The sequence below is a fragment of the Ascaphus truei genome, chromosome 5 (genome assembly GCF_040206685.1).
Source record: "Ascaphus truei isolate aAscTru1 chromosome 5, aAscTru1.hap1, whole genome shotgun sequence".
Lineage (NCBI taxonomy): Eukaryota > Metazoa > Chordata > Amphibia > Anura > Ascaphidae > Ascaphus > Ascaphus truei.
The window spans coordinates 83159506-83176430 of NC_134487.1; the positions used below are offsets into that span (position 1 = coordinate 83159506).

A 16925-nucleotide genomic window follows, 5' to 3' on the forward strand; every position below is an offset into this window, starting at 1 on the left:
AACAATTTTAAAGACATGTTTAATGTATTCTAATGTAACAAGCATGTTTGTTTCTATAGAAACTATTTACAAAGTCATACCCCCTTCCTCTTCTGAGACAGGCTCTGTCTTTTGAGTCCTGCCCTCTCTCTAGCTGTGTGCACCAATTGTATCTAGGAACTAACTGTCTGGTCACAGAACTTTGCATCGTGGGTACTGTTTTGCAGCAATAACTGAATTAAATAACCCCGAGCAAAGTGATCGATTACAGGAGAACGGATCGAACTGCAACTTAGCTAATCACTTGTCAGTGTGCAGATTGTATTGATGCACATATTGAATGTAATTTTTTTTTTTTAAATAAACGGCAGCTTGAACTGCAGCTTTAGGCTAAGGCCCCGCTCCCAGAGTCAGCGCACCTGCGCTGCTGACAGGCGGTGCGCTGAGATACACAGACCGCGATCTGCGGTCTGTAGGGAGCGGGAGCCGGAGCGGGAGGTGGGAGGTTTGATCGGGAGGTGGGAGGTTTGATCGGGAGGTGGGCGGTTTGACAGGGAGGGGGGGCGTGGCTTGAGCGGAGGGACCCGCTACTCTCCCCCCCTCCCTCCACGGACTCGGGCTGGAGCTGGAAGGTAAGTTTAAACACACACACGCAGGCACTCATTCATACACACACACACACACACAGGCAGGCACTCACGCACTCATACACACGCGCGCACACACAGGCAGGCACTCACGCACTCATACACACACACACACACACAGACAGAGGCAGGCACTCGGGCACACACACACACACACAGACAGGCACTCACGCACTCAGACACATACACACACAGACAGACACACACACAGACAGGCACACACACAGAGAAAGGCACTCACCTGCTTTCACTCCACACTCCTCCCCGCTCCCCGAAGCCTCTCCTCCTCCCGAAGCCTCCCCTCCCCATTGGCTCACAGCCACACACGTCACGCGTCAAAGCTAGAAAACACCATTCTCTGGTGTCTCCAGCGGCTGACGCGCTACAGCGTGTAGTCAGCTGTGCAGCCAGTGGGGACCGGGACCGGCTCGCGAGGATTCCCCTGCTGGTGGGGAACTCGCGACCCGCCGCCCGCGCCAACGAGCGCAGCGGGACCGAGGCCTTATGGGTTCTCATCTGGGTCTTTGAGGCTTTTTTGTGTGCACATCTGACACTTATAAGTGTATCTAAATATTTTTTTTTCAAGTTGGATCTGGGAGAGGCGTTTCATTTCCTCTAGCTACTCTCTGCGGCGTGATGTCACTGTGTGTTTAGTATGTAGAGCTTGTACAGCCAAAGTCCCCTCACTTCCTACCCTTATCTTTATTGGTTCTCTGACAAGGACAGGGTGGGCTAAAGATAAAGAAAACACTTCATTGACAAACACTTTCCCATTCAGAGGCCCTTAAGAAATTCAACTTGTAAGTATTTTTAACATAAACTATAACAACCACGCCTTTGCTATTAGCATTGTTAGATTTGTTTAGGGAAGTCCGTTAACGTTTTATTTTGTATTTTTTTTACAAACGTATATTTTCTGGCTGGGTACATGGAATTGCACATTTAACATTCAGTAGGACTATCAACAGATAAGGCTACTAAAACAACTCAAATGTGTTCAACAAAGTGATACTGTACAGGAGGGCCCCGTTCATACGTCGGTTCCGTTCCAGGCCGCCGCCGTAAAGCTGAAATTGCTGTAAAGCGGGGCCCTACTGTACTGTATTGTACATTTGAAAACACAGATGCAGAGCTGTAAACCGACTGTTTCGCTGACAAATGGCACCTAACAAGGAGTTGCGCACGCACTAAAACTGTTGATTAGTGACAATTGCTTCTCTGCACATCATGCCGAAAATCACCGGAAAAACGGAACAAGCGCCGAACCTAATGAATATAGGTATACATTGGGAAACGCTGTATGAGCGGAACGCTGTAAAGCAGGGCCCTACTGTATTATGTGCACACATTTCCAAAACAGCTTACAAAACATGCTTTTTAGCATGGACATATCTTCTTTGAAACATGCCTCTATGTTGGGGTCCACAATGGACAAATCTCACATTATTCACACTTGACTACATGGTCCCGGTTCAATCATCATTACCAATTGTTATCTTATACAGTGCCTAAAATGTATATCCACAGATTTGTATTGCTTTCTACAATTACATTTTGTTTTAAGACAATTGGAAATTAACTGGTTTCTCTCTTAATTATGTGTGTTATTTTGTACCACGAAAACTGTTATTCTTCAAAGGTCTGAAGCTCATTGGGAGCATAATATTTATCAACTGTTCTAACTCCTCATGGACCGATTAGAGAGTTGTTGGTAGATGAGTCGTATGGTATATTAAAAGATATCACAATCTGTGACAAATATTCATGTCTTTAGAACAAATATTGCTATTAGAACTTGCAGTAGATTAAAATAATCAAACCGGTGACGTCTTCCATTTTCTATGTGATACAAAAGCAATTTGTTTTAAAATGTAAGTGGCTAAAAGCTGAAGATAACAACAAAAAATGTTCTGGGACCCGCAACAATGCCAGAGTGCTACCAGTATAGACATAGCACAATAACTATAGTTATGGTTATCAATATAATATTCAGAGACAGTATGAAGTAAAAACTAAGCATCTTTTAAAATCCCATAAAGAATAATAAAACATCATTACCATGTTAATTCGTGCACATTTATTTAACTCCTTCTTTAACTAATATGTGCTACAATTTTCCCTTATAAATTCTTTCTGGATCAAACTTGCTTTTGGCAAATGTGATCATCTTAACAAGCGGCTATACTGTACCCTCCCCCCGCAAAATACCTGCAAATACCCTCCTTATCAAAGAAGTACCTCTAAATTTACATAATATATGGAGCAATGACCTCCATTAATATGCACTGGGCTAAGACTGCCTATATCAATTTATAGAAGTCCCTGTCTTCATTCCGAAATAAAAACACATTCAAAACATTGAAATACTTGGTAACTGCATACAAACCATGACAAGAGGTCAGAACGTCATGGAAAACGTGAAGGCAATAAACACAATCACTATTTCTTCAGCTGGAGCGCAGGTATGAACAACGATAAGCAGCGTGCGCATATCAGCAATAATGCAGTCTCATTTATCTTAGTGCTAGTGTTTCCACGCCCAATCATTTACTGTATATCGTCAATATTTTAGCAACCTCTTCATTGTGTGCCATATACAACTACTTCAAAACATTTCTGATGGGTTAGGGGAATGCCTATATATATATATATATATTTTTTTTTTTTAACATCTGTAACTACTATAAGAAAGTATATATTGGGCTATGCACATTAGTTGCACTGAATTCCAAAGAAATATGTTTCTAACATAAACATGGCATGGATCAAAATATTGTGAATTGCCTCTCAAAACACCCAACTTCAATTTTTACTTAACCTCTGTGACAATTGTAACTTTGGCTACACTTATAGGGCCGGCGACGTCAGGCTGCGGTCGCTGGAAAAATCAAATTGAGATGACTTCATCGCTCCATCGCGTCGTGCTTACTATAAGCGAACGCGACGGCGGCAATGCATTTGTTTTGATGCGACGTCGCATCGCTGTCACTATAAGCGCAGCCTAAGGAAGTAAATGCATATTCCTTTGATTGAGAGAAACTTACATTATAAAGGATAAGTGCTATCTCAGCTGTGAAATGCAGTGGGACAATTTTAGCAATTCAAATTCATGTCATTTCATATTTCTTAATCATTTTTTTTTAATCCCCTTTTCATGCCTGTCTTGGCACCCATTTACAGAGGTCAACTTGAACAAAATATTCCATATGCTTTAGCATCTACATTTGCCATGACAGCAGCTGCGGATATTAATAGTTTTCTCAGTGCTGCATAATTAAATGTTAAAATGTGTATGTTCTGCAATTTTTACAGGGCCGGCTTGTAGGCGATGCCACCAGTGCCCCTGCACGAGCCTCGCGGTTACAGTGGCCCCGCGCTCTTCCCCACCACAATGAAACGGAGTTCCGGGGGGAGAGCGCAGGTCATCTGTAGCCGTCTCTTACCTTGTCCGGCGGCATCTCCTCCTGCAGCGTTTCGTTGTCATGACGCCACAACATCACATGGCGTTGCTCTGCCATTTAAGGTGTCGCCGCGACGTCGTCTGAGGAGATGCCATGCCGGACAAGGTAAGAGGCCCACAAAAACCCCTGCACCGAGCCCCGCAAACGTCCCAGCCTGCCCTGTCGACAAATATTACTGTGCTGTTGCTAGGGCCTATTTGGAAACCATAGCATAGATGTTCAAACTGCAGTGTAGATACTTACACAAAAAGAATGATTCCCGTGTTAGCCAAAGCAAAGGCAAGGCCAAGAATCCCGCTGCCCATAATAGCATTACTCAAGTTAAAGACAGACATTCCTATTGAGGTTGTCCCAGGACTCTGTAGATGGAAAACAATGTCATTGTTTATAAAATTGACACGTTTCTATGTTAATATAGTGTATAACATTGCAATTGTAGAGATGCACAGAAGAAAATCTTTTCCAGGCATAGGCCTAGGCACTTATACACTATGCGGTGAAAGCACTTCACCGTGCTGGAGATTTGGTTGGAAGTTAAACTCTTCTCGAAGCCCTCTGGGAAGTGGTCTCACAGCATATTGCACAGGCACAATGAGAAGAAAGGACGGAAGTAATATAAAGAAGAAAAGAAGACAATAATCCATTGATAAAAACGCTTACGTAATCATCACATTTCCGTTTCTCCAGATGACTGTTGGTAAGGCTTCTTCTACTTTCACGATCAGCAAAGAATTTGCTGGAAAGGAAGACAGTAATTATACATTGTCTGAAAGAGGATCTGTACAACAGGAACAATTACATGTCATCATCATGAGGTATGTTGTAGGTTGCGATGCACTTAAAGAAAAATCATGTGAATTTTTGAAAACTCTGTACACTGTAATTTAATCTACAACATCTCTCATGTTGGTTCCATTTAAAGCTGCAGTTCAGTCTTTTTTTTATTTATTTTTTAACTTCAATAGTTTCATGCGGGCAATCTCTAATTACCTAAAGAACTGCATAGCTGCTGGTCAATTCGTTCTCCGTCTATTGATCGGCAAAGTTTGGCGACATCTTTAAATATGGGGAATGTAAATCGTTGCTATAGGAACAAGCATGCTTGTTAAAATAGAATACAAGAAAATTGGTCTTTCAAAGTTGTTGTTTTTTTAAAACAGAAAATGCTAAAAGTATTTTTTCTTACTACAGAACTGATATATTAAAAAACAACACACATGCAGGATATTGACTGAACTGCAGCTTTAAGGCATCACAACCTACATTGAATCTATATTTCTCCAAGACCCATACACACCATGTTTACGTATAATTATTGGTACAACATTGCTTAATTAATTGTCATACTTATGCTTATATATGTTGAATGTGAAGTATGACATAAATAAAAAGAATTTTATTCATATTTTTTCTTCACATGGAAATATAACCAAACCCATTGATTAAGTTGATACTAGTAATTGTGAATATCTGAATGACAATATAAACTGTACAAGTATAAAGAAGTATCTGTGTTAAGAAACAGGTATTTTACTGTATGTTTCAACTTAAACTGTAGCGTTTGCTCTTAATATTACATACAGAATATTTACTACTCACCATTAAATTAAAAAGATAATCTTAATGTATAGTGATAGGCTCAATCCTTGCAGTAAAATGAAATAAACGACTAGAAGACGAAAGCATCAGGTTTTACAGGAATCAGGGAAACATGAAGTTTGCATGTGGGAATCATCATAACTTTGATCATAACATCACATATTCAAATCAATGTTAACTTCAAGGTCACACTCAGTCAATTGACATAGAAATCAATGCATTGCTATTGATAGGAGTAGGAAAATAGACTTGTGATATTGATTTAGAATGCATGATCACGTATCATACATTGGGGTCTATTTTTCAAAGCCTCCCAGCTGCCAAACAGGAGCAAAAACAGTGCAAATAAATATACCATATTTATCCAAAGAAAAAAATACCATTGTTTCCATTTAGATTATTTTTCTTGAAAAACAAGCTGGCACTTTTACACTTGTTTTCTCCTAGTTACTTCTTTTAGCTGGGAGACATTGATAAAAAATACCCCAGTAAGGAGATTTGCTTAACCTCCTCCCCCCACACCCCCGACCCCCATAAAGGCCGATAACCACAAAGGGTGCTACGCTGTAGCACGCATTTACTCCTATTCATAAGAGTATGGGAATAATATATGAAAGTGTGGAAAATATGAATGAGAATCACGGTGGGCTAAAGTTTAACATCCTTTTGTGGATCTGAGCCTTAAACATATCAGAATGGAAATTCTTAAAAGTTGAACTTAACTTAATACTTGAAAGAATATTTCAAAATATAAGACACTTATTATTACTAAACATTCTTCACACTGCTGGAAAACTGGTTCACAATACTTGTTGATCGGGAGCCCCTGTAACCATTAATGCTCACTTACCATTTACAAGGGCAGTGCTAGAGATACTATCTGTATTACCATAGCTTTCATTTTAAGCCTCCTATAATACTGACCTATACAGGAGGAATACCTGTGACAGTGCCATATATATATACCCTGGCATATTACATTGTTCCCATCCACACATCAGTGTTAACAGCAATATAATATAATTATTTGAACTGGTGCTTTTTTATCCAGCTTGTACCCTAACCCAGGGGTGAGCAAACTTTTTATGCCGAGCCCCCCTTTTCATCCATGAAATTTCTCGGGCCCCCCCTGCCTGATGTAATCAAAATCACATGACGTCAGTGCGAACCAGCTTTGTAACGCCCCCGCCACGCGTCTACAAAAAAAGTATTTATAGCACAAATTACATAACTTAAAAATAAATATTATAATATTTGTCTAATAGCGTTCCCATTTCTGCTGTATTATTAATCTCTCTCTTCCCGCCACATTAGAACACCTCAGGACCTCTCTAACCTCTTCCAGTCTCTCCCTGTATTTCTCACTCCCCCTCCAGTCCCTCTCTATTCCTCCCCTCAGTGTCTCCCCCTCCCCCCACTCTCTTTCCCTCCCCCCAGTGTGTCTCTTTCTCCCTCCCCCCATTGTCTCTCACTCTCTCCCCTCTTCCAGTCTCACACTCCTCTTCCAGTCTCTCCAACTCCCTGTATTTCACACTCCCCCTCCAGTCCCTCTCTATCCCTCCCCTCAGTGTCTCCCCCCACTCTCTTTCCCTCCCCCTGTGTGTGTCTCTCTCTTTCTCCCTCCCCCTAGTGTCTCCCTCCCTCCATTGTCTCTCACTCTCCTTCCAGCCATTGCCTCTCCCTCCCCCCAGTGTCTCTCTTGCACTCTCCAACCAGCTATTGTTTCTCCCTCCACCCGGTGTCTCTCTCACACTCTCCCTCCAGCCATTGTGTGTCTCTCTCCCTCCTGCCAGTGTCTCCCTCCCTCCCACCAATGTCTCTCTCATCCCCATGTAGCTCTTTCACCCCCCCTCCCCATGTCACACTCACTCTCACCCCCCTCCCCATCTCACACTCTCACCCCCCTCATGTCACTCACACCCTCCCCATGTCCCAGTCTCACTCCCCCCCATGTCCCAGTCTCACTCCCCCCCCATGTCCCAGTCTCACTCCCCCCCATGTCCCTGTCTCACTCCCCCCCCATGTCCCAGTCTCACTCCCCCCCATGTGCCAGTCTCACTCCCCCCCCATGTGCCAGTCTCACTCCCCCCCCATGTGCCAGTCTCACTCCCCCCCATGTGCCAGTCTCACTCCCCCCCCATGTGCCAGTCTCACTCCCCCCCCCATGTGCCAGTCTCACTCCCCCCCCATGTGCCAGTCTCACTCCCCCCCCATGTGCCAGTCTCACTCCCCCCCCCATGTGCCAGTCTCACTCCCCCCCATGTGCCAGTCTCACTCCCCCCCATGTGCCAGTCTCACTCCCCCCCATTTGCCAGTCTCACTCCCCCCCCATGTGCCAGTCTCACTCCCCCCCATGTGCCAGTCTCACTCCCCCCCATGTCCCAGTCTCACTCCCCCCCATGTCCCAGTCTCACTCCCCCCCATGTCCCAGTCTCACTCCCCCCCATGTCCCAGTCTCACTCCCCCCCATGTCCCAGTCTCACTCCCCCCCATGTCCCAGTCTCACTCCCCCCATGTCCCAGTCTCACTCCCCCCCATGTCCCAGTCTCACTCCCCCATGTGCCAGTCTCACTCCCCCCATGTGCCAGTCTCACTCCCCCATGTCCCAGTCTCACTCACCCCATGTCCCAGTCTCACTCCCCCCATGTGCCAGTCTCACTCACCCCCTCTCCCCATGTCGCTGATGCAGGAAGCAACGAGATGCTGCTGTGTACTGTAGCACAGCGCAGCGCCACCTAATGGCCAAAAGAAAAATTGCAGCTGCAGACGGCTTTTTTCCCTCTGCTCCTGGCAAAATCGCCGCTGCTTCCTGCGCCCCCCCTAAACAATCTTGCGCCCCCCCAGGGGGGCGCGCCCCCCAGTTTGCGCACCGCTGCCCTAACCCATCTACCCTGGTCCATGGTAACCGTTATTACCACGGTCTGTGCAGATCCAGTCCAAGAGAACCGTTCTAACCACGGTACTCACTGGAGGAGGGTTTCTTTAAACTGCAGACACTGATCTACACAATAATCATAGTCAAAGCCGCAAATTTGTAACCGTTATTACCGCGGTATATGTACATTTGAACCGTTCCTACCACGGTATACCAAATTAATATAGCTTGAATTGCAGCATGGTCGTGGGAGGGGGAGTTGGTTTAGAAGCTCCCTTCCTCCTAGTTGGCTCACTTTGGTCCACACTACCCCCCCCCCCCCCTCCACCAGAGCAGCATTTCTGGTGCCTACTTGCCATTTTTTTAAATCCCTAGATTTTATAGTTTTATACTATTAAAAGGTTTTTTGAACATCGTTACATATTACTACATATTCAACTCACTATCTAGTTACTACCCATTCAACCATCTAAATTACTTTTCTACATATGAGTGATATTGAGTGCTTGTAAGTAGGGATTCTTTTCTAGATCACCGGTCCCTCTGGACCTTGTTATTCAGTTATTTTGTATTCATAATACAGTGATGATCTAGTCAAGGAATACAAAAATGTGTCAGTGTTTTGTGTACAATGTGAATGGGACTAAAGGTGGGCTAAAGCTAAGCACCCTTTGCTTGATCTGGGCATCAGCGGTCAGACAGGTGGAAATTTTGATTCACACATTATGCTTGGAAAATGTAACAAAATGCAGTGATAAACTTTGCTGGGTTACTTTGGAAAGCAAAGGGATTATAAATCCAGTGCTATTTTGCTTTGTTGCTATGAGTCGTAACCTAAGAATGAGACTCTTCTTTCCAGCTCCGTAGTAAACTTAATTTAATTCCACCTCACAAGTTGCAACTTATAATAAGAACATGTTCTACCTCTCTGTATACTAAAACATATTCCTCCCCGCCTGTTCTGTAAAGATTTCATGCATCCTGCTCAAAAAGGTAGAAAGTGTGTAACTGTCTTTTCTATTGAATTACTCTGAATTCCAATGAGCGAGACCTAAAGTATTACAGAACAATAACATGATAGGCGATAATACAGGAAATGATACCCACCTACTCATCGGAGTGTTGTCAACTTCTATTAGATCATTTGAATCATTACTAATGTTGTCATCCTCAGGTGTGTTCATGTTCTGCAATTCGGTTAGTTCCAAACCACGTTTAAAAGGCATTGTACAATGGCTGGTCCAGTGATTGTTGGTTATTTGATGGTTGGTATCTGCAGCACAAACGTAACAAAGCTTGTGGGGAAAAAAAAGGCAACACATTAGTCAGTGGGGGACAGTCAGGACAAGAGACTTGGGCCGAGTGGAAGGGGCCTGGCCAATCGTGGAAGGGGCCTGGCCAATTACGAATGGGGCTTATCAGACAGGCTCTCCCCCTCATCATTGAAGCAAGGTGTCTGCTTACACATCTGGTGAGGCAATGGGCCTCTCTCTTGTCCCCTCCACAATGTTACCGGTACCACCTGCACAGCCCTCAACAACGTTGCCACCGCTTTTTGGGGGTTATGTATAAGAGTCTATAGGGTGCCAAAAAAGGGCAAAACCATTGCACCATATTTATCAAAGAAAGAGGTCCCATAGGATACAGTAGAATGTATTGCTTTGATAAACATGGCGTTGGTTAATTTTTGTCCAACTTTTGCACATGGCAGACTTTGATTCAGAGCCACCTTAATTACAGACAAAATGAGGGTCAGTTACCAAAATCACGTTTGCAGAAGTGGAGTAATAAAAACCCTGCATTAGCCATTAAAACCAAAGAGAATTTCTTCTTTCATAAATATGGGCTAATATCTTTTGCAGCCGAAAGCCATAACGCCCCTATTTCTTTCACGTTTTGCCACAACAAATGCCATCACATGCACTGAATTAGACACACAAATTCTCACTACTTATGCTTTTCTCTCACGTTCCCCGATGTTGACCATCACAACGGGCATGATCTGAGTACAAACAGGCCATTCCCTTCATTGTTCCAGGATCCTTGTTTATCTTTTTATTTCCCTCACTATACATTTGTAATAACATAGTACAATTATTAACGTGTGGGCGGTGGTGGATTCCAATGGGGCAACTCAGCTTTTATACATGCTTTATTTATAAAGAACAAGTTTAATGTTATTTAAAGCAGTTACACGAACATGTAGCAGGACTTGCCCTGTCTCACCCTCTTAGAAGACCCCTAATACAGGATATATCTGAGCTGATTATCTCAGGCGGAACCTGGGTTTCCTGTAGCATAACTGTATTTACTGTGAGCCAATAAGTCATGGGAACGCCCTCCTAAATATTGGTTAGTGGCAATTACGCTTGAGGTGGTTTAATTAATTTAAAAAAAAAGTTATTAAAGGACGCATTGCTACTTCAAAGAAGTATAAAATTATTGTTGAGCAATAAACTTTTAAGCAGTTACAGCTTCCTGCAACACATTTCTGCTCTATGTATATATAGTGCATGTTAACCCTTAAAGGGTTTCCCTTTTTACAGGTAATATGCATTGTGTCTAATAAGAAAATACAGGAATGTTTCCAAGAAGTTACTTTTAAAGCTTTGGTTGCCAAAACATGTTTGAAGTGTACTGTACATGCCTCAGTGGTGACTGGCAGAGGCAGGAATAGCAGTGATGTGGACAATATGCAAAGATCAAACTACAGCATTTGTAATAATGCAACTATAGCATATCTTAAATCCCTGGCTTAAACAATACCGCTAAAAAATAATAATAATAATAATTAAAAAAAGGGAAATTCTAAGCATTAGCTCAACGTGTTTCATGTTTAGCCGTGGCCAGCCAGGTATGTTTTAGTGCTGGTGTTAGACGAGCAGCCCGTTTAAAAGAGAGGGAAATGATACAGTACTAGGCAATGCCTCCAGACATGAAAGTCAAATATTTAAAGGTGTGGTTCTATGACACCAGAAGCTTACAGGCCACGTTACGGTTTAAATGGAAATATCATGGAGGTGTATAATTACATGCCAGCCTGGGGGATCTTTGTAAAGGGCAACTTCTTCGTCATTGATCGCTTCGTTCACAGCAACCGACTGCCCCCCCACCCCCTCCCTCTGCCTCTCCCCCCCCCTCTCCCTCTCTCCTCTCTCCCCTGTTCACGTGAAAATAATAGAGATGGAAACGTGGTCCTGTTTACACACACCCTGCCAGGATCTGCAGGAATCACGATGAGACCCCACAGGGGAAAACGTTTAAACCCAAGGACAGAAGGAAGCAGCCACACAACAATGCCGCCCAGAGCCACAGAGGGCATCCGATGCGTTGTTGACCCCCCACCCCACCAAGGGTAAATGACGAAATAACCCCTCTTGTGCCGAACATTTGTTTCCCATCATTAACCCTTGCAGTGCCTGGTGGGCTGGCGCTAGAGTGGTTAATAGGAGCAGCATGGCAGGTTGGATCTTAATACCCCCTTTTCCCAGGGAGAAGCCACGACACTGAGTCATAACCACATATCATAATGCACACTGGAATGATGCTGCAGATCGGCTGGGGTGTGCTGGTAATAAGATAGGGCTTTTTGTCTTTACCTGGGTGATGGGAGATGCTTCAAGGTCGCTCCAACAATGGAGAATAGACAGCAAAGCCGAGGAAGGGTCGGAAATGCCGAGCCCTGGTGCTTGAATCCCTGGGATCACAGGCTCAGAGCAGGCAGGTTGGGGAGAGGAGCCGGGGGACGCATGTGTCAACTGGAAAGACTTATTCAATGTAAATCCACAGCAATCTTCTGCAGGGAGGGGGGGGGGGGGCGGGCGTGAGTCACAGGGACCGCGCTGCCGATTGCATCAGACTGTGCGTGTGCGTGTGTGTGTGTCCGTCTCCTACACACATCATATGGGACCAAGGATTTGTATTCTTTTTGCTAAGAAGGAATATAATCACGAGGAGCATGTAGGACAGATGTTGTCCTATGGCATAATAAACATGTTTAGGTCCCCCACAATTTGAGGGGGATCACTATTTATTAAATGGCACTGAAGTAGCACTTATTCCATTCAAGTGTTATTTCTGTGTATTTTAAGATGCGCCCCATATACATATATGCCGAGCTCCCATGGACTATGCAATATATACGGAATTCCAAATCTGCTGCAGTTTGCAAAGTCTGAAGGAATTTGACCAGGGAAAATTCAAATTGGTGGTCTCTCTGACAGCCAGTGGTTTAAGAGACCCAGAAGAAAATATCTCATATCAATATTTCATTGACTGTTGGATTGATTTGACAAGTCAGTAAATGTAATTAAAAAAAAAACCTCTTTAACCCCACCCAGTGAGGATGGGCTATTTACACTTATTTTGTGGGATGCTCTTTTCCTTTTTTTTTTTTTGTTTGTAAATATAATGTAACCCTCCATTGCCTGGCTCTAAAAGAGTTTACATCGAATTGGATGCATTGCTGTACTCAGTCTCTCATACCTGTTCAGGTGCTGCTGGGTGTGAATATGCAGATAGATGCATATGGTGGGATTCAAAAATGTTAGTAACCGGTTCTTTTCTTACCTTCAGCTGTGTCCTCCCCGCATCTTCCCCCTGCAACTCTTTCACCTGTGCGGGCATCTTCCCCCTGCAACTCTTTCACCTGTGCGGGCATCTTCCCCCTGCAACTCTTTCACCTGTGCGGGCATCTTCCCCCTGCAACTCTTTCACCTGTGCGGGCATCTTCCCCCTGCAACTCTTTCACCTGTGCGGGCATCTTCCCCCTGAAACTCTTTCACCTGTGCGGGCATCTTCCCCCTGCAACTCTTTCACCTGTGCGGGCATCTTCCCCCTGAAACTCTTTCACCTGTGCGGGCATCTTCCCCCTGCAACTCTTTCACCTGTGCGGGCATCTTCCCCCTGCAACTCTTTCACCTGTGCGGGCATCTTCCCCCTGCAACTCTTTCACCTGTGCGGGCATCTTCCCCCTGCAACTCTTTCACCTGTGCGGGCATCTTCCCCCTGCAACTCTTTCACCTGTGCGGGCATCTTCCCCCTGCAACTCTTTCACTTGTGCGGGCATCTTCCCCCTGCAACTCTTTCACCTGTGCGGGCATCTTGCCCCTGCAACTCTTTCACTTGTGCGGGCATCTTGCCCCTGCAACTCTTTCACCTGTGCGGGCATCTTGCCCCTGCAACTCTTTCACCTGTGCGGGCATCTTGCCCCTGCAACTCTTTCACCTGTGCGGGCATCTTCCCCCTGCAACTCTTTCACCTGTGCGAGCATCTTCCCCCTGCAACTCTTTCACCTGTGCGGGCATCTTCCCCCTGCAACTCTTTCACCTGTGCGGGCATCTTGCCCCTGCAACTCTTTCACCTGTGCGGGTGGGCGGCATGCTCCGGCATCTTTCCCCTGCAAATCTTCTCAATATGGCTGCGCGGCGTCACATGGCGCTATGTTGCACGCCATAGCAATGGGGTGTCACGTGATGCGGTTACGTCACGTGGTGTTCCCGTTGGCATGGCAATGTGGCGCCATTTGACGCCGCGCGGCCATATTGAGAAGCTATGCAGGGAAATGATGCCGGGAGACGCTGCCCGCCGCCCGGACAGATGAGAGAATTAAGCACCAGTTCGGCGAACTTGTGACATTTTAGTAACAGGTTCGCACGCTATATCATAATATCATAAGTCATGTTAAAAAGGCATTACAATCAAAATCCACATTTAGTCCTTTTGGTTGTAGTGTTCTCCACTAATATATCCAAAATGTTTCTCTTTGAGACAATTGCTGGAGTAAATTGCCACCTCTCCAATGGGGCAAAACTTTTTCAATCCCCAAATAAAGTAAGCCCTTTGGGTCTGAATTGTGTTCCCATTAAAGGCTGTTAACCCTTTGTACAAACTAGTAGTTCGCAAAGGGGGGGGCTACAATAATAATGTTAATGTTTTTTCTTGTACAGCGCACATATGATTTTTGCAGACATGAGTGTCTGCCCAGTAGAGTTTATAATCTATTTGTTGGTGCCTTACGCACATAGAGATACATTAATTTGCCCTGCTTTAAACTTTGCGTCGTTGTTCTCAGTTAGTGCCCTTACACACTGAGCCACTCCTTCATCCAATACATGCTAATACAGTGCGCACATCATTTGTAGTTCAGTTACGTGAATGTATTATTGCAGGGGTGCGTCAACTGGGGGGGGCGTGGTGCTTAAAGAGGCCCTGGGTTCTTCCCCACAACATTTAAATTAAATGCCGGGGGAGCTCACGGGGCTGCTGTAAGTCGTAAGTCCCTTACCTTGTCCCTGGCGGCGCGTCACCATGGCAACACTGTGTCAAATGACGCAGCGGGGTCACATGATGTCGCGTTGCCACGTCACATGACGTTGTGAAGTCAAAAAACGCTGGAGAAAAAGTAAGGGGGGGGGGGGGCAGCCCTGTGTTATTGCATACATGTTACATTATTTGTTACCCTCTGATTCTGTGGGTGTGGAGGACTGCAGTTACCAATGCTTTGCCTGCCCATCTGGAGCCAAGTCAATAGCCTTCATCAGGGCCCAGCCATGAGTTGGTATTTGCGGAGGGAGTTTGCTAAAGGCATGTGAGTGACTTACTACAATGGAAAGGTTTCCCTTCATGGGGCAGACCCGCCAATAACCAAGGTAAACTAAGGACAGTGACATGTTTACTGTAAATAAACCTTCGAGCAGTGCCCTCCACCCTATTGTACTTGTGTACTGTATGTACATTTTGTAATATCTTTGTATGTTTTGTGTAAGCTCTTCGGGGCAGATCCGTCCTTTCCCTTACGTTATCTGCTCTTATGCTCATTCTTTGTACTTTATTTATCTTGTATTGTAATTTTGTAAAGAAATGCATACACTGCACTGCTAAAAAAATGAAAAAGCTGAAATGGGATATTTTGGTAACTAATCTACAAAGTTATTATGTGGCTCTCGAGATTGGTGGTACATTTGAAATAGCAAATAAAGCCATGTATCCTCTTGGCTACTAATCTGCCCTAACTAACACATAAGCCCTGGTACCAGTGCAGGCAGTGTTAGGGTTAATCCGGGTTTTCCCCTGCAGTAAGCAGCTCTCTTGAGTGACTAGGCCTGTGTTCTGCCCTATCATGGGATCAGACCTAAGACCTTCCCCCTGGGCACAAAAGGTGCTGCAGAGCCTAAATTTAGTTAGTTCTGGGAGCTCTACAGAGTGATTCTCTGTGTTGGAAGCCAGGGCTCTGGCCACCTTCCTTCTCCTCCCTTAGGGGACTGGGAAATCTACTTCTTATTCCACTAGGGAATAAGAGAGGAGCTGAGGATAGACCCTTGGGGCCTCAAGCCTCCTGTGTTGAGTCCAGGGACCATCCAAGTGTACCAGTTGTATGCTGTGTTCTGTGTTGAAGACTAAAGACTATTCCTGTTTTATATACTCCTGCCTGAGAGTGCAGTTAATCCGTGGGAGTATATGAGAGTTTTCCTGCAAGGACTGCACCCAGTTCTGCTGGGGCCTGCAGGGAATGGAGGCGCTGCACCGAGTGAAGAAGTGAGAAAGAACCCCAAAAGCCTGTCCTGTTCATCCCCACTACCATTGGCAGACGCACAGTATTCTGTGAGCCAGCAGATGAGCAGCACTAAAACACAGTGTAATAGTGAAATCTGCCAGAGGGTGGGGGAAAACCTGTTACACTTAGAAATGAGGGTAAAATGAATAGGGTGCGTAACACCTGCAGTACTTCTAACATCCAAAGGAAAATTGAGACTTTGGAGGGATGCTTCCCACAGTATATATAATCTGTAAGAATTGTGCAGATGTGTGGGGGAAGACTTTCTGGCTCAAGAAAAGTTATATTGATTTTTTTTATTCTGCCTTTTTTTTTCTTAGTCATAGAAAGTTTAGAGCTTAGTGTAGCTCAGATATATATATTTTTTCTGTCGGACATAAATAAAGGAAAACATGATTATGGCACAAAAATTCACACGTACCAACATTGTGTGTCATGTGTCTCCTCCCTTAATTCTTCCTGTTTCCGAGTAACTCTCTATAAATTAACATTTACTCTCTGTGACTGTTCTGCTGTCAGTGGAGGGCAGGCTGCTGTACGTCCTGTGGTTAGTGTGATGTGAAGGAGGGGGGGGGAGGAGAGGGAGGGCGGGAGAAACAGCGGGGGGTGGGATGGGGGAGAAAGACTACAACTAGTTTTTGATTTTCTTTCCTGGTTTATCCTTGATTATCACTATTGTTTTAGATTTCCAGGTCCACTACTTTTTTTGTCACACACTTACTGTACCTCTTTTTATTAAAAGTAACATGGATTTGTTTTAATTAGGCCCTCTCCGTTTCTGTTTTCTAGCATAAATATTGTATACATCT

General features: G+C 44.6%; 1 protein-coding gene across 1 annotated transcript in view; it reads right to left on the bottom strand.

The window, feature by feature from the left end:
• SLC38A1 (solute carrier family 38 member 1) overlaps window positions 1–12361 on the bottom strand; it is a 58162-nt gene extending 45801 nt beyond the window's left edge. Inside the window, exons 1-4 of the mRNA XM_075600131.1 lie at window positions 12161–12361; window positions 9669–9856; window positions 4748–4823; window positions 4331–4446 (exon numbers count right to left, since the gene is read on the bottom strand). Coding sequence (XP_075456246.1) covers window positions 4331–4446; window positions 4748–4823; window positions 9669–9787 — 311 coding nt within the window. The 5' untranslated portion in view covers window positions 9788–9856; window positions 12161–12361. The remainder of the gene's footprint in view (window positions 1–4330; window positions 4447–4747; window positions 4824–9668; window positions 9857–12160) is intronic.
• Window positions 12362–16925: the final 4564 nt, after the last annotated feature.